A 26,323-nucleotide genomic window follows, 5' to 3' on the forward strand; every position below is an offset into this window, starting at 1 on the left:
AGAAACGTAGTAATTATTGCACAAATACTAAAACTGTGTAGCGACAGCCAAGTTTAAAAGTTGGTGAACAGGTTTGAACGTCTAGAAACACCTTAAAAGTTTAACCAGCTGAGCCATAAATGTATTTTTTTTTTAAACCAGCTGTCATGCTGTCAATGTCAGTCAAAACAAAGAAAAAAATATATAACCGCTTCATATTGAGCGTGCTAAAAATATTTAAAAAAATTAACATAATTATTTAAACAAAATTGTATAAACTTAATCCTTTTTAAATTGCAGTAATATGTCTGCAAACAAAACTTTGTTTGAGAGAGGGATACGTAATGCTGTGAGTGTCTAAACCATTTCCCCTAAAACGTCCATATATAATCACATTTTTCTTATTTACTTTTGCTTTTCAGTCTCAATCTGAACAATGTGGAGGGGTGGAAGGCAACAATTGGGACGACACCTCGCTCAACACCGCGTACGACACGGCGATGAAAATAGCTAAGGCTGAGGTCGCGAAACGAGTGGCTATGTCTACAAACACACAACCAGAGAACCGCGATGGTAAACTTTTACTTGGAATAATTTCATTACTAGTTAAGGCATGTTAGTTAACTTGAGGTCACCACCCTCCCTAATTTATCTAAACATTCATTGTACTCACATAACAGTGGTTTTTGATACTATCCTTTGTCATAGGGCAAGAGCAAATACGGCAAATACATAGTTATTTGATAGAAGTAGCTAAATAGTTTTACTTGAGATAAGCGACCCATTTCTTTTTAATTTAATTCTGTGCAAATATGTAAGGTGAGGTGGAAGATCTGGTCATGTCTGCCACACAAGTGGAAACTTCAAACATTAATGGTTTTTGTTACATATACTTTGTATGTAACAAAAATAGGGATCTGTTTAAGTGAATATTCAATATCATGTTCTGATTAGTAAAGAGTAAACAAAGCCGACTGGTCATCGTGGGGAGTCAGACCATAACCCTCCACCACTACATAATCAAAATAAACGCAACAAAGTAAAAACAAGGAAGAAGGTTGGAGGAGGCCCTTGCCGAAGGGCAAGCAAACAAAAAATAGAAAAAAGTAAAAATGGGAGATAATAAATAAAATATGTAGAGTTAATGTGAAACTGTTCTTTGTGTTGTAAATGAAGGCTATTTTATTTATTTTTATTTATTATAAATAAGATTTTGCGGCGCTTGCGGTGGAAACGTTGGGTCCGTGGTCAACCGACACTAAAAAGTTTGTTAAAGAGGTGTTGGTTTGACTAGTAGGCGTCTCAGGCGACCATAGGGCGGGCTCCTTCTTTGCGCAGACACTGAGCCTGGCGATTCAGAGGGGGAATGCCGCCAACATTTTGGGGAGTTTCCCGGAAGCGGGGGACTTAAGGGAGATTTTTTATATTTAGTTTTTAACTTGCATTGTTTTAGTTTTAGCACATCTAGGTTTAATTAGTAATAATTGGTTTTAAGTTTTGATTTATTATTTTTTTGACTTATTATGTTATATAATTTTTTGTAAAGTATATGAATAATAAACTTAAAAATAGAATCCCGTAATACAGTAGGGCCTCAGCAGTTTGGATTACAGCGACATTCGAATTAGACTATGTACGGATTATCGAGGCCCTATTGTATGCCCTTAAAGTGATATTCACCATCAAATAACTTCATTTTTCCCACACAGGATGGACTATGTACAGTCAACAATACTATTAGCTTAGCACCTCACACACAAACCCAAAAAAACACACACAAACAACCTTCTTCCTCGGTCCCTCATGGCTGAGGGTTGCGACCACATCATTATTTTGTGCACCAACACTCCAAAGTGGAGATTAATGATTGATTTTCTGCCTTCCTGATAATAGGCGCCTGTGAAGATCCCTGGCAGGCCTTCTTTACAGTGTCTACCTAGCGGGTTGGTGGATGTCCACTACCCCATCCTCCATCCTCAAATGTTTTAACAAACCCTCCTGTTCTTTATAGACGAAAAACAATCCAAAAAGGCTTCCAAAGCTAAACAACCAGTGGCCAGCTCATCAAAGACGAAGAAAGAATGGAAAGCAGGCATGGCATGCAGAGCGGTTTATGACGATGACGGACTGGAGTATGAGGCGTTTGTGCTACGAGTAGTTGATGATCAGCATTGCGTAGTTAGATTCTTAGGTGAGAAATATTTTCCACTATATCTTTTTATTTTTTTAATACTTTGGTTTGGTATTATTTAATGTTGGACCCCATCCCATAATTGACCCTTTTAACACTATTCAAAAGCATCTATGACTTCAAGAAAGCGGTCCAATGATGGTACTTTAGAGTGCCAAGTAAAATTTTTTTCACTCATGGGTGTACTCATGTCAAAGATTGCTCAACATGTTTCGCTCTATAATGAGAGCATTCCAGGTATCTCATGGAAGTTGTTAAAACTAGCCTAAACCTAGCAAATTTTATGACTCACATATTCTATTACCCACAATAGTATAGTAACTTGCATAGAGTTGATTACATTAATTATTACAGGATACGAAAATTGCGAAATGGTGCCAATAGAGAGCCTAACACCCAGCCTTGGCAAGAACGAGCGTCAAAAGCAAATAGAACAAGCAGCGCTTGAGACGGAAGATTGTCCCAATTTCGAATGGAGAGAGTGCGAGAGTGATAGAACTATGGGTAAGAAGCAACATGGAACCGATCAGCCAAACATGGAATGGAGGGAATGTGAGAGTGATAGAGCGATGAGCCCTGGAAGTACAGGTAATACACATTACGTCTTTAATACTGTTTTCATAGAATAAAAGTAAATTAAAGTTAAATAAAGACAGTTTATTATTCAATTAGGCATATTACAATGCGCTTATGAACTTCAAATAAAGCTATGCCGGCCCTAACCCTACAACTTTGCCTCAGAAGATTTAAATCCCCCCTCAATTGGAGGAGGATATCCCAATATGTGATTCCGGGAGAGAGAGCAAATCGACGAACAGCATTGTTAACGTAGTCTACGCAACCTGCTACTGTATGAGCAATGCTTCCGCTGCAACTTAGCTTAGTTTTAACTAAATTTTAGTTTAGTTTCGAATTTAATATAGTTGGCATGTACTGTCCGCGCGCGAATTCCGTGCACGGATGAGGAATGTTGGGCGTCATGACAGAGTGGTGTCATTTTGTACGTACGGGCGCGGCGCACCCCCCCCCCCCCCCCCCACTTCCTCGACCTCCGAATGCACGGAATGAGGGCTATCTGATTGCGCCTCTGTTGATGGTGGTCCAAAAGACTAAAGAACAGCTGTCAGTCATTGAAGTGACAAGTGACATTTGACATTTCGAACTATGGAAAAGACCACCATCTACACTAGCGCCCCTAGCGGCGAATTCATACGCGTTAGCCCTCATTGGCGCGCGGACAGTAGGTACTAATTATAATTATTATTATTTTAATGTAATAGGTTGATACCTGAATAAATCACATTTTAATTTTTTAATTTTATGTATTTATTTAAAACTAAATTAATTCTCTTTTTTTCAGAATATTCATACGGTAGAAAACAGAAATCGCCCAAAAAGAAGAAGAATCAGAAACCAAATTTCGAGTTTCCTGATATGCCATTCTCAATGCCCAGTATGCCGAGTATGCAGATGCGAAATATGATGACAAACGTGAGTTAATAAACTGTAATAGATGTCATATATTAAAGAAAAAGTGACGAAGCCCTCCAGTGGTGAAGGCCGGATTCGAACCGGCGTCTTTAGCTATCGCGGCTAACGCCATGAACCCCTAGGCCACCCCGCCACGGCGGTACCCGTCACAATTTCTTGACTATAGTAACTATTTATTAATCTGTGCTATAATGCCATCTTAGCACAGATTAGTAAATAGTTACTAATCTTAGTAAGATTAGACTTTTTATATTAAATATATTAATAACGGGTCACTCACGTGTTTTAAGTCGAAAACGCTCGACATGTTTCACTCCGTACCGAGGAGCGTCATCAGGAGCTTGCGTCGACGGTGACGGACCGGCGCAGACTGCGGGCCGCAGCCCTCCGCGCCCGATGACTCGCCGGTAGCGGCAGGGGGGCGAGAAACTACCCTCGTTTACGGCATTATTGTCACATGATGGGTTGCACACAACACTCACTACGTCATTCGCTAATGGTTCGTCCACACTGTCCACCGACGTAGTACCCAAAACAGTATCCCACTGAATGTTGTGAATAATAAACAGTGTCCCAGTGGGAAAAACTACATAGGAGAGACGGGCCGAAACATTTCCACCAGATTGTCCGAGCACATACGTAGTATGAAGAACAGGGATAGCCAGGGTTCTGCGGTGACGGAACACGTATTGGATTCGGATTCGACTCACTATATACGTTTCGATAAGGTAACCGTGCTGGCGAAAGAAAAGTTTGTGATTCAGCGAAAAGTACGGGAGGCTATCGAAATTGGTCGTCATCCGAATTTTAACCGTGATTGTGGTTGGTCAGTGCCTCCGAGCTGGAAAATCAAGCTCATCGGGCGCGGAGGGCTGCGGCCCGCAGTCTGCGCCGGTCCGTCACCGTCGACGCAAGCTCCTGATGACGCTCCTCGGTACGGAGTGAAACATGTCGAGCGTTTTCGACTTAAAACACGTGAGTGACCCGTTATTAATATATTTAATATGTCTGTTTCTCACGGAAGTTTTATTATTAGACTTTTTCTTTAATGTTGGTAAAATTTTTGATATATCTCTTACTGGGACTCAATTTTTTTATTGTCTTTTTTATCCAATTTGAGGGTTATAATACTATAGTCTGTTTTTAGGGTTCCGTACCCAAAGGGTAAAACCGGGACCCTATTACTAAGACTCCACTTTCCGTCTGTCCGGTTATCCGTCTGTCTGTCTGTCTGTTCGTCTGTCTGTCACCACAGTTGAAATTTTCACAGATGATGTATTTCTGTTGCCGCTATAACAACAACAAATCATCATCATCATCAATAAAATCAGATAGGGCCACCCATACAACAAACGTGATTTTTTTGCCGTTTTTTGCGCAATGGCCGTCTCGCACTTAGCCGTTTTTTTTTAGTTTTAAAATTTTATAACCTCAAAAGTAGTAGCTAGTAGATAAAAGGCTACCTTTTATCTCCAAAATTAAATCTGAGTATGAAATATAGTGTCGTTACATAATTATTATTGTACCGCTGAAGCGCTGGTGGCCTAGCGGTAAAAGCGTGCGACTTTCAATCCGGAGGTCGCGGGTTCAAACCCCGGTTCGTACTGCTGTATACTGTGCATACATGTAGGTACTTTAGTTTTCTGCCGCCTACCGGCAGAGACAAATAAATGTCAGTCTCGAATTACGTGTGTTTCATTCGCCGTCCTTCGAAAGCATTTCCCAGTATACACCATTTGGCGACGAGTCCGGTTAATAAATTTGGTGTTCAGCAAGTGTTTAAGTGTTAAAATCATGAATGAAAATCAAAAACCCGACCTTAGTGCCCTCAAAGAGTTTAAAATGAATGTCGACGTATGGTCGACCTACGTCAGCAGATTGAAGGCGTGGTTCACTATACAAGATGTAAAAGTTGTTGATTTTTCGAAATACCTAGTTGCGGTAGTGGGCACCGAGCCTTTAGATTTGATCATAGACCTGTGCTACCCGGAGACACCCGAAAAGGTTGGTTTCGATAAAATTGTAACCTTAGTCGAAGAACATCTTTCACCAAAAAGGTCAATAATCGCGGAACGAATGATCTTTAGGGCATGTAAACAAGTCGAAGGTCAAACCATAAGCGAGTACCTCGTGCAATTGAAGAAACTGAGTAAGCATTGTAAGTTTTCGGATAACAACATTTTGAAGGAAAACATACGGGACCAATTTGTTTACGGCTTACTAAGCGAGCGCATTCGTCAGCGAATGCTCACAGAGGACGACGACCTCACGTTGAAACGCGCCACGGAATTGGCGTTGTCGCTGGAGGCGGCCGTTCGAGACTCCAAGTCAGCGGGGCTGGCTCAGCAGCCGGCAGCCGCGTCGGGCAACCGCAGCGAAGCGGAGCCCGTGTTCGCGGTCAGCGGCGGCGGCGCGCCGCGCCAGCGAGGCGGCGGCGGCAGTGGCGCGCGGGCTCGAGGCTCGCGCCACAGGCCTCAGCGTCGAGGCTACGGCGACTACGGCCGAGGAGGGTCGACATCGTCAGGAGGACAGTGCTATCGTTGTGATGGACGACATCCGGAGCAACAGTGTTCATTTAAAAATAGTGAGTGCTATGTGTGCGGTGATGTAGGTCATATCGCCAAAATGTGTCGTTTTAGAAAAAATCCCAAACAAGTACATCGCGTCATCACTGAGGGGATCGATGGACTGCAATCTGACGAGTCCGAGTCCGAGGACGGGCCCCTACAAGTCTATCAGATACTAAGTGGATGGTTAAGGTAAACGTCAATAACGTTTTATTAATTATGGAAGGGGACACTGGTTCCGCAATTAGCGTTATATCCTTTAGTATATATAATGAACATTTTGGTAATTGTAAACTATACCCATACGAGTCGAATTTAACAATGTACAGTGGTCAAAAGGTGAAACCAAAAGGTATAATTATTTGTACGGTACAACTCGGTAACCAAACTGTACATGGCTTAAAATTGGTTGTCTACGATAATAATTCTAGTCCACCGTTGCTAGGCCGTAATTGGTTGAGGGCTTTCGGTATTGAATTTCCGCGCATAAATGATAACAATAATGTGAACTCTGTGAACGTAAAAGTTAGTAGTGAAAATATCTGTACGAAACTAATAAAGCTGTTTCCAAATGTTTTTGCGGACGGTATTGGTACTTTTAACAAAACAAAATTAAGATTAGATATAAATAGTGACGTAACGCCCGTGTGGCGGCGGCCCCGGCCCGTGCCGATCGCGCTGCGGCCCGCCGTGGAGGCCGAGCTGGAGCGACTGCAGCGCGAGGGCATCATTTCGCCCGTGGAGTGGAGTGACTGGGGGACACCCGTGGTGCCGGTCATCAAGAAAAATGGGGACGTTCGGCTGTGTGGAGACTTTAAAACAACGGTTAACCCGGTTTTAGTCGATGATAAGTACCCTATTCCGCGGATCGATGACATATTTTCGTCACTCCAGGGCGGGAAATATTTCAGTAAAATTGATCTGAGTCAAGCCTATCTGCAAATTGAATTAGATGAAGATTCTAGGAAATTATGTACTATAGTCACTTTACACGGGATGTTTTGTTATAATAGATTACCGTTCGGTATCAAGTGTGCCCCAAACAAGTTTCAAAGAATAATGGATAAATTATTTAGAATGCGGTATGTTACTTGTTATTTAGATGATTTGAACGTGACGGGTGTAGACTTCGAAGACCACTGGCAACGATTGTTAAAAGTTTTCAGTATTTTGTCAGATTGCGGTTTGCGTGTTGCCCCAAATAAGTGTAGTTTTTTTCAAACGTCGGTGTCATATCTCGGCTATATTATTGACGCCGACGGGTTACATACAGAAGTAAATAAGGTAGACGCAGTTAATAATACACCTGTGCCTACCAACGTAAAAGAGTTAAAAGCCTTCCTAGGCTTAGTCAATTATTATGGCAAATTTTTGAGAAACCTGAGTGACGTATTGAGTCCGCTATACGAACTCTTAAGAACTGAAAACGAGTTTGTGTGGAGCTCGGCGTGCGACGCGGCATTCAAAAAAGTGAAACGGTTACTAGCAAAGGCCCCTGTGCTCGCGCACTTCGACGACGCACGGCCGACGTCAGTGATATGCGACGCGGCGCCGGGCGGCGTCGCCGCTGTTCTAGCGCAGCGCGGGCCCGACGGCCGCGAGCACGCCGTGCTGCACGCATCGCGCACGCTCAACGCCGCTGAAAAGAATTACGCGCAGATTTGTCGAGAAGGATTAGCGGTTATTTTTGGGGTAACCAAATTTCACGACTATATTTTTGGCAGGAAATTCACTCTTGTCACGGATTGTAAACCGTTGGCATCAATATTTAGCGAAAAAAAAGGGATACCGCTCATGGCAGCGAGCCGACTTCAAAGATGGGCAGTAATATTAGGCGCATATAATTATGAAGTGAAATGCATTGGTACACAACATAACTGCTTGGCAGATAGTTTGTCCAGAATACCGGTTCCAGATGATAATGTTCGATCACGTGTCGATACGTACTTGCATTTTGTAGAAGACTCGGCGCCGATAAACTACAAAAGCATCGCGAAGAGTACGACGTCGGATAAAATTTTACAACAGCTTACCAACGCGATTAAAACAAATTGGTTGTACTGTAACAGCGAAGACCTCAAGCCGTATTTTAATATAAGACAATATTTGAGCGTCGAACAAGGTTGTATTTTATACGGACATCGTGTAATTATCCCGACTAGTTTACGTGCACAAATATTAAATCAATTGCACGAAACTCACCAAGGCATGGTGAAATGTAAGAGTTTAGCGCGCAACTATGTGTACTGGCCTAGCATCGACGCCGACATCGAGCGCGTGTGTCGCGCGTGCGACACGTGCGCGCGGGAGCGCGCGGCGCCTGCGCCGGCACCCCTGCATCCGTGGGTATGGCCGCAAGAAACGTGGTACCGTTTGCATTGCGATTTTTTTTCATTGAGAAACAATACGCTATATTATTTCGTTATTGTAGATGCTCATTCGAAATGGATCGAAGCGTATCGCGTTCCGGGTACCTCCGCCAAATCCACAATCGCGAAATTACGTCATGTTTGTAGTCAATTCGGCTTTCCGCTCGAACTCGTGTCTGATAACGGGCCACCGTTCAATAGCAATGAATTTGTGTGTTACTTGCAAAACAAGGGCATTCATCATACAACAGTGACACCTTACAAACCTAGTAGCAATGGATGCGGCGAGAATTGCGTGAAAATTGTTAAAACGGCATTAAAAAAAGCCATGCGGGATAAGGTCGATCTGGATGCTGCCTTGGAAGATTTTTTATCTATTTACAGAGCAACCCCACACACGATAACGGGAAAAACACCGGCGAGTCTAATGTTAAAGAGGGAGGTGCGTACGACCTTTGACCTCCTGCGGCCTAGTGTCAACGAGACGGTGCGACGTAAGCAAATTGCGCAAATGAGTCATAAAAAAGGTTCTTTGAGGGAATTCGCCGTGGGAGATCGAGTATATTTTAAGCTATATAAAAATAACAATTTTGCGTGGGAATCCGGTACCGTATGCGAACGGGTCGGTCCATTAACTTATTACATTCGCAGTGGCGGTAAGGTATATAAAAAACATGTAGACCAGTTGCACCGCGATTACTCGATCGTGCCAGATGAAGCTAACGATGTCGCTATCGATAGCTATGCAACGCCGGCGCAGGAGGAGCAAAGCGGGTCACCCGCGTCCGCGTCTGCGCCCGCGAGCCCCGCGGCGGCGGCCGGGGGCGCGCACACCCCGACACGGTCACCGCATGTACCGTCACCAGACGACACCCGCAGGCCGGCACCTAAAAGGACTCGCGTTCCACCTAAAAGATTTGGTTTTGACATAGACTAAACCATTCGGTTTCACTTTTGGACACTTATACTATACATATTTGTATTTCTAGTGTCTTAAGAATGTAATATTGAATTAATACTTTCATGAATTTGGTTGACTTTGTAATACCAAATAAGTGCTTAGTTACTATACGTCATAAGGTTTAATTTTGTATCGAGAAGTATGTGTTTTTAGTTATTAATCAATTTGTAGTATAGTACATTGCATAGTTATAAATTGGTTTGTGTGTATAAATATACCACGGTGTGTCAGTAGATATATTAAATATATAAAATGTGCTAACATATATAGATATAGGTATCATTTTTTATTGTGTTCTCTCTCTCTCAGCTGTTTGTAGAATTATAAAAAACTGTGGGGGGAGAATGCTGTATACTGTGCATACATGTAGGTACTTTAGTTTTCTGCCGCCTACCGGCAGAGACAAATAAATGTCAGTCTCGAATTACGTGTGTTTCATTCGCCGTCCTTCGAAAGCATTTCCCAGTATACACCACGTACCAATGAGTTTTTCGGAACTTATGTACGAAATATCATTTGATATTTACCAGCCGCTTTTCGGTGAAGGGAAAAACATCGTGAGGAAACTGGACTGTTCCTAACAAGGCCTAGTTCCCCCTCTGGGTTGGTCAGATGGCTGTCGCTTTCGTAAGAACTAGTGCCTACATCAATTCTTAGGATTAGTTGTCAAGCGGACCCCAGGCTCCCAGGAGCCGTGGCAAAATGCCGGGATAACGCGAGGAAGAAGGACATATTATTGTACCGCTATATTAGATATCATAGGAACCCTAGCATTTCGGAAGAAAAAATTGATTACCACTACTTTTGAGGTTAGAAAAGTTCTAATCATGAAAAAGGGGTTATAGCATAAGAAATAGACAGCATGATTAATTAATCTTATCCCTGCCTATGACAATGCTTTAATGACAAGCGATTCTTGCCAAATTATAACTATTAATGCAAAATAAAATTTGTGTTCTCTTGCAGTTCGGTTCCTTAGACATGCCGTTGCCTCCACCGCCCATCTCCATCCCAACGGAGCGCCCCGACCCAGAGGAGCAAGCGGTCTCTTCTATGCTGATGAGCTGGTACATGAGCGGGTATTACACCGGATTGTACCAGGGAATGAAACGGTAAGGTTTAGCTACCAGCCTAACCTAGGCAATGAGTAATTTCTATTACAGCTTCGGTCTGTAGGTCTCGAGCCCACCGGAGTGCCTCGACCTAGAGGAACAAGTCTCCTCCATGCTGATGAGCTCAATATCAGAAAAGCTCAAAGTAAATTCACGTTCAAGCGTATGCTGCGCAAGCATTTGTCTGAAAGATGTAAGTAATGTTTCACAGTAGGTACATGTATAAGTATATATGTAGATATGTATGTACCTATAAGTGTATCATACAAAGTATATGTTTAAGTTTATGATTTAATAGGTATACTATAATTAGTATTTAATTTGTAAATAGTAGGTAGTGATATCGTTTAATTATTTTCAAATACAGTACAAAGCCTGCACCAACAAACGTCTCTTTTTGGCCCAGTGGTTGACTGGTAGAGAATGCCTTAAGGCATTAAGTCCACCATTTGTACTTATTTTATGTGCAATAAAGTATAAACAAATGAGCTGGTACATAAGTGGGTATTACACCGGATTGTACCAGGGAATGAAACGGTAAGGTTTAGCTACCAGCCTAACCTAGGCAATGAGTAATTTCTATTACAGCTTGGGTCTGTAGGTCTCGAGCCCACCGGAGTGCCTCGACCTGGAGGAACAAGTCTCCTCCATGCTGATGAGCTGGTACATAAGTGGGTATTACACCGGATTGTACCAGGGAATGAAACGGTAAGGTTTAGCTACCAGCCTAACCTAGGCAATGAGTAATTTCTATTACAGCTTGGGTCTGTAGGTCTCGAGCCCACCGGAGTGCCTCGACCTGGAGGAACAAGTCTCCTCCATGCTGATGAGCTGGTACATAAGTGGGTATTACACCGGATTGTACCAGGGAATGAAACGGTAAGGTTTAGCTACCAGCCTAACCTAGGCAATGAGTAATTTCTATTACAGCTTGGGTCTGTAGGTCTCGAGCCCACCGGAGTGCCTCGACCTAGAGGAACAAGTCTCCTCCATGCTGATGAGCTGGTACATAAGTGGGTATTACATCGGACTGCACCAAGGAATGAAACGGTAAGCTTGAAACAGTTGAAAGAGGCAGAAGATAAAGGCGCTAAAACAAAACTTTTATAACATGCAGATGTCCTCATGTTTACGTGGCTCAAACTTAGGTAAGTTGGGTGACAATGCAATAATATGGCACCATCGAGCCAATCTGATGATGGAGACAGGAGGTGGCCATAGGAACTCTGTGATAAAACAACGCAACCTAATTGTGTTTGGGGTTTTTAGAATTGTCTCGATGAGTATTAGTTTCATGTGGAAAAAAGTACAGTCAGCGATAAAAGCTTGTACCAAAAATGTTTTTTTACCAAAAGTGTATTCTAATGCTAAAATAAACGTGGTATACTCGTCGTGACGTTCTATAATGGCATTTCGTTTGTTTCAGAGCAAAGGAAAGCCGCAAGCGGGTATGATTTTCAACCGACCACTAAGAACAAGTGAAAAAAAAAACCTTTTCCATTTTTATAAAGAATGTATTTTTAGTTTCCCATAACATTGAATTATAGTATTAGGAATGCAGTTAATTTAAATAATTACATTAAATAATGCCTGCGGATTTAAGAAGTTTTATGTACAAAATATACAATTTCAATATTTCGATTTATTTATTTCACTTCGTCTAATCAATCAATCACTCGGACGCCACGTTACTGAAGTGTGAAAACTGAAATTGAACTTTATGTATATGCACGTAGGTCTATGTTGCTCTGTGGTCGGTGACTGATTAATCCATCGTTGGTATTGGACTTGCGGTTCGGATATATCCGTCATTGGCTTCGAAAAGACGACCGGTCTGGTCTAGTAAGTACCCTGCCTGTGAAGCCGATGGTCCTGGGTTCGAATCCCGGTAAGTGCATTTATCTGTGCGATGAGCACAGATATTTGTTCCTGAGTCATGGATGTTTTCTATGTATTTATGAGAATGCCTGGCTCAACGAGTGGCAATCAAATAAGGCGCCAACCGACTTCTTCGAACTAAGCCCCCGTACTAGACCTCCAGGTTTCACTACCCAACGACGTGTCTGGTGTCTGTTGAACCGCTTCCGAACTGACGTGGGTAACTCCGCATACCACAGGAATAAATGGGGATGGTGTGAATCGGCGGCATGCGGATGTGGAGAACCGAAACAAACTATCCGTCACATGGTGCTGGAATGTCCTAACACCAAATTCGGTGGCAACTTGGAAGAGCTCAAGACCTTGACTGGGAAAGCCGTGGATTATTTTAAGGATTCTAGTTTTAAATTTTAATTTTATAATGCAGTGACATGTAGAGATATGCCATACGATAAATAAATAAATATGTATTTAAGTATTTGTATAAGTATTATATCGTTGTCTGAGTACTCACAACACGAGCCTTCTTGAGCTTACCGTGGGACTTAATCAATTTGTGTAATAATGTCCTTACAATATTTATTTATTATTATTTAATAGTTGTGACAAAATACGGGCCCATAGTTTCAAACTTTGACTGTATGATGAGAATTTGTGGTGAGGAAGCAAGTTTAGCTACTACATGAGCCCGGGCACAGGGCGGACACGCTATACATCAAAAATCACTTGCGTTTCTATGTGTGAACGGCACGTCTGTACACGCGTCATGCGTCATAGTGTGTGTAAGTTGCTTAAATACAGTACTGAGCGCATATTATACTACTCTTTGGTTTATGCACGCTACCATAGACATAGTATATACAAGTAGTTATAGACGCGCCACGAGCGACCGGGGGTAAGAGAAAGAATATTCATATAAAATATAAAATTTGGGCAGCATAAGATTTCTTCTCTTTCACTCTTATAAATTTCGATATTTCGCCATCGCCTTCCTATCTATGACGCCACCTGGTCGGTGATAAGGACAAAGCATGGCACTATTTTTTTCTTTCCTCTTATAGGAATCGCAATAAGACTATCTTTCTCTATCAAAGAGTGTCAGGCCCTTGCACGCTACCTATTGGTTTTTAAAAGTAATTTAATAGATAAAATTATGTATAAACTCTTTTTATGACAAACACATGTACTGGCCCAAACCGACAGAAGAAATAATGACAGCGAAACAAAAATGCCATTGTCAATCTAGCGTTTTTGAGAATCATACAGAATTTCGAGAACTCTACATTTTTTAACGAGCAATGGAAACTGAAAATTTCGAGAACCAAGAAATAAACGTGTTACACGTTCAATCCGATTTCGACCAGATCTCTACTACAGAAGACAACGCAGTCCTGAACGAGGAGATTCAACAAGATAGCATTGCGGGATCTAATTCTCATTCTAGTGTACCAAAGACTAAAATTAGAAAAACCAGATCGCGTAAAAAATACGATTTACCTGAGCGTACTTGTCATACAAGGAAAGCTAAAAATGACGCGAATCGGGTAATCGCCATGATGTGTGATTCGAAGATATTAGCCAAGATACTATATATTCTTCCTAAAGGTAGGAAGACACACAAGAAGGTTGCAAAAAGGCCGAGAAGGGCTAATGTCGGACGGAAGATTAAAGTGAGAGCACCATTACCAAGGAGTTTGAGTAGTTCCAGTTGTTCTGGTATTAGCAGTGAAAGTTACACTTCTTGATTTTTTTCAAAGCAATACATTGCTTTTTATAATTTACTTACTTACTTGACTGGCGCGATGACCTAAAATTAGTCTAGGCCTCCAACACAAGAGCACACCACTGCCAAGTCCAGAGCAATATCACGCCAGCTTTCGCCGACGCCGAGCTCCAATAACCTGCCCCTTCCTTAACCTGTGCTTCAATAACCTGTCCTTTATTTTAGACCTGGCATTTTCATTGGATTAATGTTGATAATAGCTGCTAACTGTGTAATGAACCCTCGTACACCCGGCTGACGATATAATCTATGCAGAATATCATATAAGCTGTCACCCGACAAAGTTTCAGCTGTTATTTGTGTTTGGGTGGCTCAACCCACCAACGGAGCGGCAGCTGACGTCCACGAGTTCATTACACATCGATCCATTTTACGAGTTATCGCCCGGGATGCGATGACGATCGAAATTTGTGTCTGGCCCGCGATACTTTAATCATTTAGTCCTGGCATTTTCATTGGATTAATGTTCATAATACCTGCTTCTACATCAATGTATAGTTCTCATGGGAACATTGTATATTGTACATTCTATTATCATTCATCCAATGGAAATGCCAGGACTAAATGATTGAAGTACCGCGGGCCAGACAAATGTCTATGGTCATCGCATCCCGGGCGATAACTCGTAAAGTTGTTAAGGGCGATGTGTAATGAAAACTCGTGGAAGTGGTGGACGTCAGCTGCCGCTCCGTTGGTGGGTTGAGCAACCCAAACACACAAATCCCAGCTAAAACTTTGTCAGGTAACATCTTATATGATAGTGTGAATAGATTATATCGTTAGCCGGGTATATATATTACGAGGATTCATTACACATTACACATCGCACATCACCCGGGACGCTATTGGTCATGAAAATCTGTTCCTGGCTCGTGGGCTATAGGAGCCCTTGTTGAATATTTATTGATTTTGGGAAAGTTTCTGTACCTACTGCCACATTGTTTGTTAATGTTTTTTATGACTTTCTTTATGTTTTATAAGGATTTGGCTTTTAATTAGATTAATAAATGTAAAGTTTATTTTTGTATTTGATTTGCTGTTTTTGACCACATTTTCATGGGTTTCTAGAGCCAATGAGACATACTTTTCCCATCTCAGATTGTATTTAATAGGAAAAAGGAAGGAATTAATAGATATTTGCCATATTGAAAATTACCCCATTATATAAATAGAAGTTACCCCAATGCACCAGATTTAAGTTTTCGGTGGATTTAAATAATACACAGAAACTATCTTAACATTAATTTAATATATTATTAATAATCTCAATCCTAACACACAAAAATTCAATTCTCATCTCAGTCATTCAAAGCAAACAATAGTTGAAAGCTCAAAACATGGCAAATCACATAATATTGTGATGAAATATTTACAACTACCATAAATATACAAATTATTATGTTTACTTTTCCAGAATGGAACTCTGGTCAAGGTGCTTAACACATTGAGTGCCGGGAACGTAGTCGCTTTCCTTTACAAAGCGGAAAAATGCTCGGATCGGCTACGAGCGAAGCGCTACGAAACCGTTGTCAGTGAATGTGTTAAGTCGATATAGGTACTCGTAGTTGTCTAAGAGGCTCCTTTCTATACATATAGGATTTCTACATTTCAATTTTAGTCGGTTATGGAAGGTATTAAGTATACGCGAATAGCCGAGTCCACACAGAGCGATCATACGAGCGAGGCAATTTTTTGCCTCGGCCGAGGCACGTCTACACTGTCCGTTTTGTGCGCGAAGAAATTGCCTCGCGCGTATGCTCACTCTGTGTAGACCCGGCTATTCGTGTATTTATTTGTGCGTATTTTTTGCGCATAACTTGTCTTAATCTTTGTTATTGCGTAAAAACTTCGCACGGCCTTGACTCTAATCTAATTGAATATAGTAAGTAACAAAATTTTCATTGCACATTCTCGTAAATAATGTTTACACTTTTGCAACTTATTTCATTATAATAAGGTGAAAAGTATACACATATTTTAACATCAAGTGTATAGTCAGGATGAGATTGTGGCAACTTAAGCGTGTTCAGATCTGATACTTGATTAGGTACCGTTAGACTATTTGTAACTGTTGATGCTGACTGTCTGAACTAAACTAACAGTAGGACAGTTCGAGTCTTTTTACAGTTTTTACCCAGTTTACAGTTTGCCATTGAAGGAAGTCAGTGAACAAGGACATAGTGTAAACAAACACCTTGCTTTGATCTCGGACACTGCCCGATGTTACTGTCAAAGATGGTTTGGTTACTTCTTCTCCTATATCGTAGATATCGTAGAGGTTGATCATAACATTCATAACGTCCTGGACAATGGTGTCGCTGCGTATTGCCACCTCATGTTGTCAGTACACTTGAGTCTCCATTGTTCGTTTCGAGGTCTTCACGTTGTGCCTTGGTACGTCGTCATCGGTAGTTAAGCTCTAGTGCCGAGTCCAGAAATTTCTCCGTCTATAGTTGAGTCTCTACTAGTATTCGTATCAGGGCATAGATCGCATGAGGTCCTCACGCTCTGCCTTCGTCGTACGTCGTCGGTAGTTAAGCTCAATTGCTGAGTCCAGAAGTGTTCAGTCTAATTGAGAATCCACTATTCATTTCTGTCGTGTCGGGGCAAAGATCGCACGACGTCAGACGCTGTGCCTTCATCGTACGTCGTCGGTAGTTAAGCTCAAGTGCTGAGTCCAGAAGTTCTCAGTCTAGTTGAGTCTCCACTAGTTCGTTTCTGTCGTGTCGGGGCAAAGATCGCACGACGTCAGACGCTGTGCCTTCATCGTACGTCGTCGGTAGTTAAGCTCAAGTGCTGAGTCCAGAAGTTCTCAGTCTAGTTGAGTCTCCACTAGTTCGTTTCTGTCGTGTCGGGGCAAAGTTCGCACGACGTCAGACATTGTGCCTTCATCGTACGTCGTCGGTAGTTAAGCTCAAGTGCTGAGTCCAGAAGTTCTCAGTCTAGTTGAGTCTCCACTAGTTCGTTTCTGTCGTGTCGGGGCATAGATCGAACGCTTGACTCTTTACCTTCCTCGTACGTCGCCGTCGTCGGTAGATGATACTGATGCTAGCTTCAGCCTACGTCTCATAAGGCTCAGATGATAGTGCTAAATTCGTGTGTGTCGTGTGAAGGAAGAAAGCAACGTTTCAAAGCCCACTCCTTCGTCGGTACATGTATTGCCTATGTCCAGAAGGCTTCAGACGAGAGTTCTAAGTTCGTGTGTGTCTTGGCTTAAGTAAAAACATCAACGTTTTAAAGCCCAACTATATGGACGCTGTTCCTTTGTCGTACGTTAGTCGGAACTCGGAAGCTTAGGCCTATATCCAGAAGGCTTCAGACAAGCGTGCTGAGTTCGTGTGCATCGTGACTGAGGTCGATGGTGGCGGCCGGCACGCCGGGCGTCACTGCACCTTCTCCTGGAGGCGTGCTCGTCGGTGGTCTGAAAAGACGAATTGCTGGTTAATTTTTTTAATGAAAATGTTTTCTAGTCTAGCAAAATGTTTAAATTGATAAGCAACAAGGGCATAAGGTTAAACATTTGGCGCGGCTAAAAGATGTTGATGTCAACCAGTCTTTCTACAGGATCACGAATGTCATTAGCGCATACGTGCGAGGCAATTTCCTCGAGCACAAAACGGCCGGTGTAGACGTGCCTCGGACGAGGCGGCGCGAATGAGGGACGTCTACACTGCTACGTATGCTCGCTCTGTGTCGACCCGGCTATTGTCGCTTCTGGTGACTTACAAGTTCTGGACAGCAGCAGTTAGCAGTAGACGTCTTAAGGCTGGCGTCCACTAGACTCGCCGAGGCGAATCGAATCGAATCGCAATAATTCGCCTTCTATACATTTACTATGAATGGTAAATTCGATTCGATGCGCCGCGGCTCTTCATCAATAGATACAGTTTCATAGTAAATGTATAGAAGGCGAATTATTGCGATTCGCCTCGGCGAGCCTAGTGGACGCCAGCCTTTAGAGCCCCAACAGACGGGCGTGTTAATTAAATAGTTTTAGTCCCGAAACTAAGCTACCTTCTACCAGAAAATCCCCGCGCAATTTCTCTACCAACCGCCTGAATAGTTGTAACTGACTTTAGTAACTTACCTAATAATATAGGGTCCCTGCTGCAGCAGCGTGATGGGATGCGAATAAGGCGCTTGCCTGTGGAAGCTCAAGTTGCCAGCGCCGCTATTGTTCAGGTGGCCATTCATCACGATCCCGTTGGACGTCTGATTCTGAGACGTGTTCATGTCTGTACGAAACGCCTGGAAACAATGTTGTACACGTTAATTAAAAACTGATGAAACACTTAAGGGCTCGTATGCCGGAACGCGGATCTGCTTACGAGGAAACTATACGAGAGGTTAATGAAGCATAATCTCACTACTAAGTAAGCACTCCCGTTACCAGTACAACGATTCGGTTTGAACAAGAATTCGAGAGGAATTGCAGGTGAGCTCCCGAACTTTTAACTTAGGCTGGATGTCCTTGTACCCAAGTATCTTGTTGAGGAGTAGACCTTGATTAGTAGCAAGTAGCAACATAGTAACCGCTTTAACCTTTTCGACGCCGTGTCAAACACAAAAGCAGTCATTCCGACGCCACGTCACCGAAGTGTCAAAATTGAAATTGAACTTTATGCATATGCATGTAGGTCTATGTTGCTCTTTGGTCTATGACCGATTAATCGACCAATCGGACCATAAAGGTCATATTTCGCGCACTGGACATCCAAGTCCTTATCACAATAACGTCCAAAAAGCTACCCAGAATCACCGATTATATAATAGTTCTTACGCCAGAATGCTGTTTCAAGTTTTAGTGTGTACGGCTAACCCTAAAGGCTCTTACGCTGCGTCTTACGTAAGCGAACAACTCGCGAACGCGAAGTGAAGCGGCGCGGCGCGGCGTTCGCGTTCGCAACGAGATCGCCCACGTAGTACACTTCTATAGGTATCAAAGGATTGATTCACCCCGCGCCGCATCGCTTTGCGTGTTGTTCGCCTACGTAGTACGCTGCGTTAGAATTATCGCAGATGTACTTCGAATAGGGTAGAGTCTTACTTGGCCCCCTCGCTCCGCGCCTGGTACAAGGTGAACACACCCTCCTACTTCATCACCTGCAAATTCCCCAGACAGAGAGAGATAGATCATACCTTGACTAGGTTAGTCTTCTCCTTCTGCCACACGAAGACGTTGTGTACCATCGCGCAGCCGCAGAAAATGATGCCGACTCCGATGAACACCGACGTCACTATTGCAGGCGTGGAGTGGAACTGGATGAATGTGTATAGGATTATCCCTGAAAAAATAGATAACGGTCAGTTACGGGTAAGTGTGGCTGGGCCTTTACATTGGGGCATGTTTACACGTTGATTAGTGTTTATTGCGTGTTCTTTGCTACTTGCGTTTAGTTGCAATGTGTGAACAGGCCCTAATATGAAGTGACCTTATTGCTTTATTTGTATAAACGGTCTCTTCAAAAACATTTACTACGGGACCAACCTCGAAATAGCGAAAAATTTGGCTCTCCCATAAAAAATATCTGGTCAGCAAAATGTATTAAAAAGAAAAATTTTTCGCGATGTTGACCCGAGAGGGTTCAGTATACATATTCACGCAAATATGGCCCAGGGTAAAAAAAACTGTATAATATGCGAAACTAGTGAAGCATTTCATACAACATAACACTACTAACCTGTTAAAAACACAGGTATTGATATAAAGAATCCTCCTACAGCGCATACTCTCGTTATCGCCGATTTCTGCAGATATTTGTTTGACCTGAAAAAGAAGAAAACCAAATATTAATAAAATCTGATAAGAACCGTTATCAATGGATCGTTCACCGTTTCCAAAAAAAAAGTTATTCATGAACGTTTGTCAAATCTAACAAAACTAAAGCCTGACCAGAAATATATGATCATTGTCAAGAGGGCGCTGTTATTCTCATGTATAGGGTGACAGTTCAGTATAGTATGAAAAAGTTAGTTCCAGTGAAATTCCGCAACATGGCGCGTGATCATATATTCCTGGTCAGCCTTTAAATCATTCGTCCCTATGCGTCATTGTGACATTTCTTTTTGTTAGAAAGAGACATTTAACAGAAGTTTTAAGAAGTTGCTAAGTTTTATGAATTTATACACGGTGGCTAAAAAATAAGTGCATTCCCGTTACCAGGGAGGTTGTGGGATTATACTGAGCAACTTTTACTATAAGACCAACCCCGAAATTGCGAAAAAAAATTTGGTTGTTTCATCCATTTTGGCTGGTCTATTTTTTATGGGAGGGTGAATTCTTTTTCGCGATTTCGTGGTTGGTCACATAGTAAAAGTTGCTCAGTATAACCTCAAAACCTCCTTGGCAACGGGAATGCACTTATTTTTTAGCCACCCTGTAGGGGTTTTTTCATAGCCAGAATGGCACCATTTCATGTGGTGCGCCGCGGGGTCCCTTTGTTTGATATAATTATTTAAGGTCATCATTAGTCATAATTCTGAAACCGTTATCTTTTCAGGATCTTCGTAAGGTTATCCTATAGATAGGTATTGTTATATATAGATTATTTAATATTATTATTTAATTTTAGTTTAGTTTAGAATAGTTAAATTAGCATGTACAAATTATAATAATTATAAAAATATTTTTTTTCTACTCGTCGAGTATAATCTGTGTATTACAACTTCACACGCAACACTACAACCTTACTCTTTTCAACGTTGTATAGTCTATGGCACTTCCGACTCAAGCATAAGAATTTTATCGATACGGTTTAGTCAATTATAAAAATTTTGAAAATGGAACTTTGAGATTTGAATATTTACTAAAATTTTGAGACTCGATTCAATGCAAATTAGTCTACTTCAACACGCTGCTGCGTCGCACCGCTTTGTGATTGGTTGGCCAACAAAAACATTTTATTTTATGTTGTAGTAGAAACAATTGCTTCATAAGTCAGAAACGTGCATGTGACACCCTTTATATAGCAACACTCATACCCTACGAAAACCGCTTAGCGTTGCTTGTTAGTCTCCATAGGCTACGGTGGCCGAAATCGAGAAAAAAAACGGTCTTAAAATTGAATTTAGCGCGGAGCAGGTACCAGGGCCTCATGAGTTACGAGGAGGTGTCGTTGACCAACCCGCCGGGGGCACCGGGCCCGCGGCGGCCGCGGCCGGGGCGCGCACGAGTATGAAGGTATCGCGGGCTGCGGCAGCTCGCGTATCTTAGCTGTATAGGTACTTTTGGTTTTGGTTTGGTTTGGTGGTAAGATTCTACTAGTTGAAAGTATTATTTTTTTGTCTCGTAGAAAAAGTATTGTATACAATAGTGATATAATCAAGCTTTTCAATCTCGTACCTTAGTTAAGCAACTCAGCAAGCTTCGTTGCTTTAACACGGTACTCGACTGAAAAGCTCTCTATTATATCACGATTGTATAAAATACTAATATAGATAGGTTAGGTTAGGTTTGTTTTATGGCAATCCTGAAAAGTTACGCGTTTCTGAGAAAACCCAAATTAAAACTTTATGGGAAACAATAAAGACCCGGTGCGCCGCCCATTACCTCATTACACAATATGGTCCTTCGAGCCGGATTTTGTCGTCTAGGTAATGTTACTTAATGTTTACATTATTGTTATGTTGTTACTGTTTACCTACGTGTTTTAGTAAATATTTAGTTGACACAATAAGGTCAAATACAAACACAAAGTCGTCGTTTGGAAACAGCAGAGTTTGTGTACATACAAAAGTGAAATCTCCTCTCAAATTAGTAAGTCGACGGACTCGACGGTTGGCAAATCAAATACAGATTTCTTTCAAAGAAGTCTTCGTAAGCAATATTCCTAAGCGCCATTGCACCATTCACTAACCCGGGGTTGACCGGTTAAACCTGGAATTACCATGGTTACCTGGTACAATTTATAGAATAGAATACTTTTTTTTTTCCTTTTTTTTTATTAGACACTGGGTTAACGGTTTAATATATGGCACTATCCCTTTCGGCTATTTAGGGTTGTAAAAATTCCATTAGTCATTATCTTATCTGTGGTCGTGCACGCAAGGGACGTCAAGTTGTGCGAACCCAATGCTCGGAGCAATGCTGAGACGAACGGAGCCGAGTTTGCCCGAAAGGAAGAGTGTCTCCCCCACTGCTTTTGGTAGAAAAAGTGCAAGTGAGCCCATTTGAGATTTAACAACTTGTTACGGTTTTGATCTTATTTTGATACCAAGACGATCATCAAGGTCGTATCAAAACCAGTTCAAAACCAAATTGTTAAATAGAATCGACCTACTGTTAGCGTTATTATTATTTCCATACGTTTTTATTTAGGTATACATATCCATGTGAGGTCATCCATTCATTCATCATTCGCTCCATTCACTCTCAAAATTACACCATGCACTTAATTTAATAAGTCGGCAATTTTGAACCGGTCATCAGCCCAATATACCCTACGTTTAGCGTGAGAAATCTAATCTCAGACTAAAATAAGCGTTTCTTACAATTTTATCTCAATTTTCAACACGCATCTGTTAGAATTAAGGGAAAATTAAACCGAACTCGTTCGCTACCACTCTTTCAGGCATTTGTTTTATTTATCCGTCTTTAATTATGAATATGATATTGGAGTCTCTAATTATAATTAATAATAGTTTATGTGACGAGTATAAAACACGAGTGCGGGTTTATGAAACGAGCTGAAAGCGAGTTTTATAAAAACATCACACGTGTGGCCGTAATTTTCGGCCTTTGAACACATCATAGAGGGTTTAATCATATATTATGATGTGTAGATAAATCTATTTTTCATTTATTTAATTACATAATTATAATCAATTAATGCACATACAGATTAGTCTGCCTAAACGTAGTCTGTCTAAACAGGAATGCAGAGTGCCAATTATTGGAAGACACATGTGGGATATGCTACTTACATATCTTAAAATTTATATTCGTATATGAAATTAAATGAAAATAATTTATTTCAAACAACAATCTTAAAATTAACAGATATTAAATACCTATATGAATATGACATAGTTTTGTAACTTGTTGTCTCAAAGAAGATACCACTCAGCATGTGTCCGAGCAATGACATTGTGCAACGAAGTGATTTTCAGTGGACCCATAAACTAAAAACCTAAACCTTAAATTTAGAAATAAAATACGTTACAACATAAGAATAATAAAAAACAATGCGGAGCAGGTAGTTTTCAAAATAATAGCCAGCAAAAACCAAAACTGATCACGTTAAATTTCTGAAACCTCTGAAAATTTCTGAAAACGTTAAATTTCTGGGAGTTTACATTGACTCTAATCTAAATTGGAAGCGAGAGCTTGAGGCTATAGTAAATTCAATCCATTCTGCTTGTTATGCCCTTAGAAGCCTCAGAGATGTTTTAGAACTAGATCAACTCAAAATTGTTTATAGAGAGTAGAGTAGAGTCAAGGTTGCGGTATAGCATAAGGTTTTGGGGAAATAGCTTTTTATATAATATAAACGGAGCCTTGATTGCCCAGAAAAGAGCAATTCGAGCAATGGTACACATTCCTTCTTTTGGTTCATGTAGAGAGTATTTTGAAAAATTGGGTATTCTCACGGGTCCCAGCTTGTACGTCCTTATTCTTCTTACCCAGTTTGTTAAAAATATTGCGAAAGATTGTACTGATGAAGAACAGGAGTCTCGCCTAGCCACAAGGACGAAAAACATAAAGGGTAGCTTCTTTCCGAAACTTCAGGTAGCCAAACATTGCGCAAGATACCAGGCAGTCACTCTATTTAATAAGCTCCCTACTGACCTAAAAGCCATTACGGATTGGTAGGTTGAAGTCGTTCTTATTGACTAGATGCTCCTATAGTATTGATGAAATATTTGATGTCGCTAATTTAAGGTATTTATAATTGTTATTTAGTATTAGTATAAATGTGTTTATTATTATTGTTATTTATAAACTGTATTTAATGTAATTTCTGACACAATGCTTGTATTGTTTAGGAATAAAATAAATGAAATGAAATGAAAAACTTGAATTATTCTAAAAACAGGTAGAATGTGAGCAGGAGATGAATGGAGAGTTTAATTATGCAACATGAACTAAACCACGGCGACTAGGAGTGAGACGTTTAATGCGTGAGAAGTTGAAGTTTTAATTTGCTTTTAATAAAAAAAAGTGAAGCAGCGTATATAAGTAGGTAGGAACCACAGATCTTAAAGTCAAAACCGACGCCATCCAACAAAATACTAATAAGGTATATGTAGATAGATTACAAAGTATACGTAATCCAGTTAGAAATACGACGGGAAGTCCGCCCGGAGAACTAACGGTGCACGGGCGTTATTATAGGTTCTAGTCTATAGTATGTTTGCCTATTACGAATGCTTAGAAGAGTGTTAGGAAACTAGTTCATGTGACCAGCTGACAGTGTTTCCACCGCGATACAGCCGGCTGACGAAATTTTTTATTCAATTCACATCCTAAACTTATTATAAAGGTATTGTATATTTGGGTGAATTAACTTTAAGAACACTTGTTTTCGTGTCCCTAGACTGTTTTTTTTACTTTTTTGTTTACACGGGCATTATTAGATCCATATGTAATAAATTTAACACATTAAAATTAACAACTTGATCAGATAAAAGTTACATTTTGTACGGTAACTCAGCAGAAAAAAGTTTTCTCCCATACAAAAATCTGTGTTCACCCGTTCACCCATTTATGGGAGCGCTGCCATCTAGGCCACCTTCAGAAACCTGCCTATGATAATCATTTCCAAGAACATATCGGCGTATTGTGTTTGCATGTCAAAGAGCAAGGTTTAGTAGCACATGCCGTACGCAGGCAGCGAAGCGAGACGGGCCGTTGCAGGACCGTTGGGTCGCAGCTGGTGCGACTCAAACTGCACTTTATTAATTATGTAGATGGGTGTAGTAGTTTCGAAGATATCCTTACACTTTTGCACTGCGAAAGCGTGTGTCTATATGTCTGTGACCTCTTCATGCTTGAACCGCTGAACCGATTTAGATAAAATTTGGTATGGAGATATAATACAAATACTCTTTATTTCAAACAGAAAACAAAGATTACACCTTCGTGATATATGATACATATTCCAGTGTAGACCTTTTATTTACATACAAGATATATACAGTGGTACTACGTAAACGAAATTAATAACTAGCTTAAATCTAAAATAGGCCCTTGAGGCATTGTACCAAGGATGCTGGCCGCCAGCTCTTCGGTCACCAGTTACGTCAACCAGACGCTTCGCGATTTCTGCAAACAACTTATGCGCGCTGGGACCCCAAGGACCTAGTTTCAACTCCAAATGGAACGAAACGATACTCTCTACCGAGGCTCTTATATTTATTACGTTTTAAAATTTCGGCGCTTTCCGCCGCTCCGCCCGCTTTTACATTAGTCCGTTGGAGGTGGGACGGTGCCAGTGTGTATAAGTACCTTCTACCTACCTATTATTTTATTGAATTAAAACATATGTCAGGAACAGGAAACAGATATTTATTATAAAACGATACGATGGCCTTAATTATCTCACACATTGCGACATTTGCCATGAGAATATGCTAATTCAGTAGTTATCTAGGTCACCACCGAATTTATAGAAGCACAACACATTAAACATACAACCAATAGTTAGATTTTTAGGATTCTGTACCCAAAGGGTAAAAACCCTATTACTAAGACTCCACTGTCCGCCTGTCCGTCTGTCTGTCACCAGGCTGTATCTCATGAACCGTGATAGCTAGGCTAGGCAGTTGAAATTTTCACAGATGATATGTTTCTGTTACCGCTATAACAACAAATACTAAAAACAGTAAAAAAATAAGTGAGGCTCACATACAACAAATGAGATTTCTTTGCCGTTTAATGTGCCTCCGATCATAATGTTGCTAATTAGCACCATTTATGACAGACATCTAGCAACACCGTTCACAATATCAAAGTAAATACTAAATAGTTGCTGATAAGATTGCGTTATCATTA

At 41.1% G+C, this 26,323-nt stretch overlaps 2 protein-coding genes across 2 annotated transcripts in view; one reads left to right on the forward strand and one right to left on the reverse strand.

The window, feature by feature from the left end:
- Positions 1–166: 166 nt before the first annotated feature.
- LOC134748828 (survival motor neuron protein) lies at positions 167–12,311 on the forward strand. Its single transcript, XM_063683638.1, has 7 exons — positions 167–328; positions 402–552; positions 1,991–2,170; positions 2,525–2,758; positions 3,531–3,661; positions 10,525–10,670; positions 12,097–12,311. Exons 1-7 carry the CDS (start codon positions 284–286, stop codon positions 12,122–12,124), a joined length of 915 nt encoding a protein of 304 aa, XP_063539708.1. The 5' UTR covers positions 167–283; the 3' UTR covers positions 12,125–12,311.
- Positions 12,312–15,561: 3,250 nt separating this feature from the next.
- Positions 15,562–26,323, reverse strand: part of LOC134748825 (uncharacterized) — a 58,051-nt gene continuing 47,289 nt past the window's right edge. The window contains exons 2-5 of the mRNA XM_063683634.1: positions 20,013–20,098; positions 19,471–19,616; positions 18,419–18,579; positions 15,562–17,752 (exon numbers count right to left, since the gene is read on the reverse strand). Coding sequence (XP_063539704.1) covers positions 17,647–17,752; positions 18,419–18,579; positions 19,471–19,616; positions 20,013–20,098 — 499 coding nt within the window. The 3' untranslated portion in view covers positions 15,562–17,646. The remainder of the gene's footprint in view (positions 17,753–18,418; positions 18,580–19,470; positions 19,617–20,012; positions 20,099–26,323) is intronic.

The sequence above is a fragment of the Cydia strobilella genome, chromosome 17, assembly GCF_947568885.1.
Source record: "Cydia strobilella chromosome 17, ilCydStro3.1, whole genome shotgun sequence".
Taxonomy (NCBI): domain Eukaryota; kingdom Metazoa; phylum Arthropoda; class Insecta; order Lepidoptera; family Tortricidae; genus Cydia; species Cydia strobilella.